Source organism: Triticum urartu, chromosome 6, assembly GCF_003073215.2.
Source record: "Triticum urartu cultivar G1812 chromosome 6, Tu2.1, whole genome shotgun sequence".
Taxonomy (NCBI): domain Eukaryota; kingdom Viridiplantae; phylum Streptophyta; class Magnoliopsida; order Poales; family Poaceae; genus Triticum; species Triticum urartu.
In genome coordinates this window covers 454,029,534-454,031,727 of record NC_053027.1, presented here as the reverse complement: position 1 = coordinate 454,031,727, position 2,194 = coordinate 454,029,534, and the positions used below count along the sequence as shown (strand labels likewise).

The window sequence follows — 2,194 nt, the reverse complement described above, 5'->3', positions numbered from 1 at the left end:
TCTTCTGTACTATATTTCATAGGAAATTTAACATCCACTCTAACCTTTTTTTACAATTCCTTTGTTTTTCCCGTGACATCAAACAATCATTGCTAATTTTATAGGATTCAAATGGGCATGTCCAACCCTACACTTTTCCTATTCCTATGTTTTCAAAATCCTACGAATCAAAGAGGCCCAACATACGGGCGAAGCCCGCGTCAACGTCGCAGGCTTTTTCTCCCCCTCGCCTAAATCGCTCGTGTTGTCCCATGCGTGCCGAGTCCATGCCAGTGCACGACCCAAGGATGGACCGCACGTCCCCGCCACCACGCGGGCGTTCGTACTTACCATCGCGTCACTCGTCCCCCGCGTTTTAACGACCCGGGCTGGGCAGCTTCCGCGCACGCACGCACGCACGCACGCCGGCCATTTCCCATGCCGGGAGACGTACGGCGAGGTCGTCCCGTGTCCCCTCCGTCCACCCCTTCCCGGCCCGCGTTATCCTCCACCAAAACCACGTGAAACTGACCGACTCTGCTTCCTTTCTCCCCTCTCTCCCCGCCGCTCGCTCTATATAACCTGCGAGCGCGCGCGCTTTCCTCCTGACTTTGGCTTGATCAAGTAGGTATATATACATATCCTCTGCTGCTCCTCCCCCGCAAACGATCGACGGGCCTGGCCGGCGCAGCCTGCGACGTCCGAGCTCCCGCCGCGCCGTCTCCGGCCATGGGGTTCCCCCTGGTGTGCTACTGCGTCGCCATCCCCAAGCCGGTCATCGCCTTCTGCAAGCTCGTCGCCGCCGTCCGGGACGCCCTCCTCCTGCTGCTCTCCCTCGTCGGCCTCTGCCGCTCCCCGCGCCGCTCCGTCCACGACGCCCCGCTGCCCGAGGAGGTCAAGGAGCGCCTCCCGGCCGTCGAGTTCTCCTTGCTGGCGCGTCCGGCGCAGCAGCAGCAGGGGTGCCACGACGGGGACGCCGCGGCGGCGGCGACGTGCATCGTGTGCCTGGAGCGGCTGCGGGCGGCGGACGAGGTGCGGCGGCTGGGCAACTGCGCGCACGCCTTCCACCGCGGCTGCATCGACGGGTGGATCGACCTCGGCCGGACCACCTGCCCGCTGTGCCGCTCCCACCTACTGCCCCGCCCGCGGAGGGACGGCCCGCTCGCCAGCCTCCTCACGCGCGTTTGGTGACGACCAACCGCGCCACTCGTTCGTTAGCTCCAAGGCCACGTCTTTCCTTGTCCCAGCGCGGTGGCGGCCGACACAGAGATTCGCGATCTCGACCGGCTGCACGTATATTTATTGTGGGTTTACATCGTCTCAAAATCGGGATTTTATTTAGTAATTTAGTTTAGGGCGCCACTTTGTATAGCCATCCAATCACGAGGTCACCAATAGGTGCACAAGCATAGTTTTTTTTTCCGTAGAGAAGGATTAGTCGGTCAAATATATGCGTGGTCGTGTTTGGCTAGTGGATCTGAAATGTCAACAGCTCGAGAACGCATGTCGCTGTTCGACTTGTCCAATCCCACTCGTGGGACTACGACGTACAGTTGTAGTATAACTCATACTTGATTCTTCATATCAAATTGATGATTGTTTGCTGCCTGAGTTTTGTTTTTTTGGTTCCGTTTCGTACTTCAATTTGCAGAGGCCAATAATGCGCGCGGGAGATTCTGGACACGAACATGTGCACATTCCGCACCTTAGTTAAGACTACACAGTTCGGAAAAGACAGAAGTCACCTTGATTGATTGTTTTTTAGCCCTGTAAACCCCAAGACAGTCACGTATGGCTCCACGGTATTAAGACCGAACATAGAACTATGAACGGGTTGTCCATTTCATCTGTTTCTCTGCTCCAGTATCCAATAATGGCCACCACACAACAGGAACAGGACCCTATATATAGCGCGTAACCTCCAAATAATTCAATCCCATGGACTGCTGGTTTACATGGAAAGACCAACGGATGAAGATCACTTCCTTTAGTATAATCTCACCAAACTTTGTTTAGGAGTTACTAGCACATATGTCCGTGCGTTGCAACGGGACAAAAAATAGCATGCATTTAAGTTGAGTGAGAATACATGTGCAAGTAAAACCTTGTGACGTGGGAAGGAACCTTTAGATTCTGGGTTTCGCCGTGTGTGAAGTAATGAATCCGCTAACTTTTCATTCATTGATCGAGGGAATTTAAGGGGTTTGATAGTTTT

General features: G+C 54.6%; 1 protein-coding gene across 1 annotated transcript; it reads left to right on the top strand.

Annotated features, from left to right (window-relative positions):
- Positions 1 to 542: 542 nt before the first annotated feature.
- Positions 543 to 1,587, top strand: LOC125512346 (brassinosteroid-responsive RING protein 1-like). Its single transcript, XM_048677437.1, has one exon. It carries the CDS (start codon positions 709 to 711, stop codon positions 1,168 to 1,170), a length of 462 nt encoding a protein of 153 aa, XP_048533394.1. The 5' UTR covers positions 543 to 708; the 3' UTR covers positions 1,171 to 1,587.
- Positions 1,588 to 2,194: the final 607 nt, after the last annotated feature.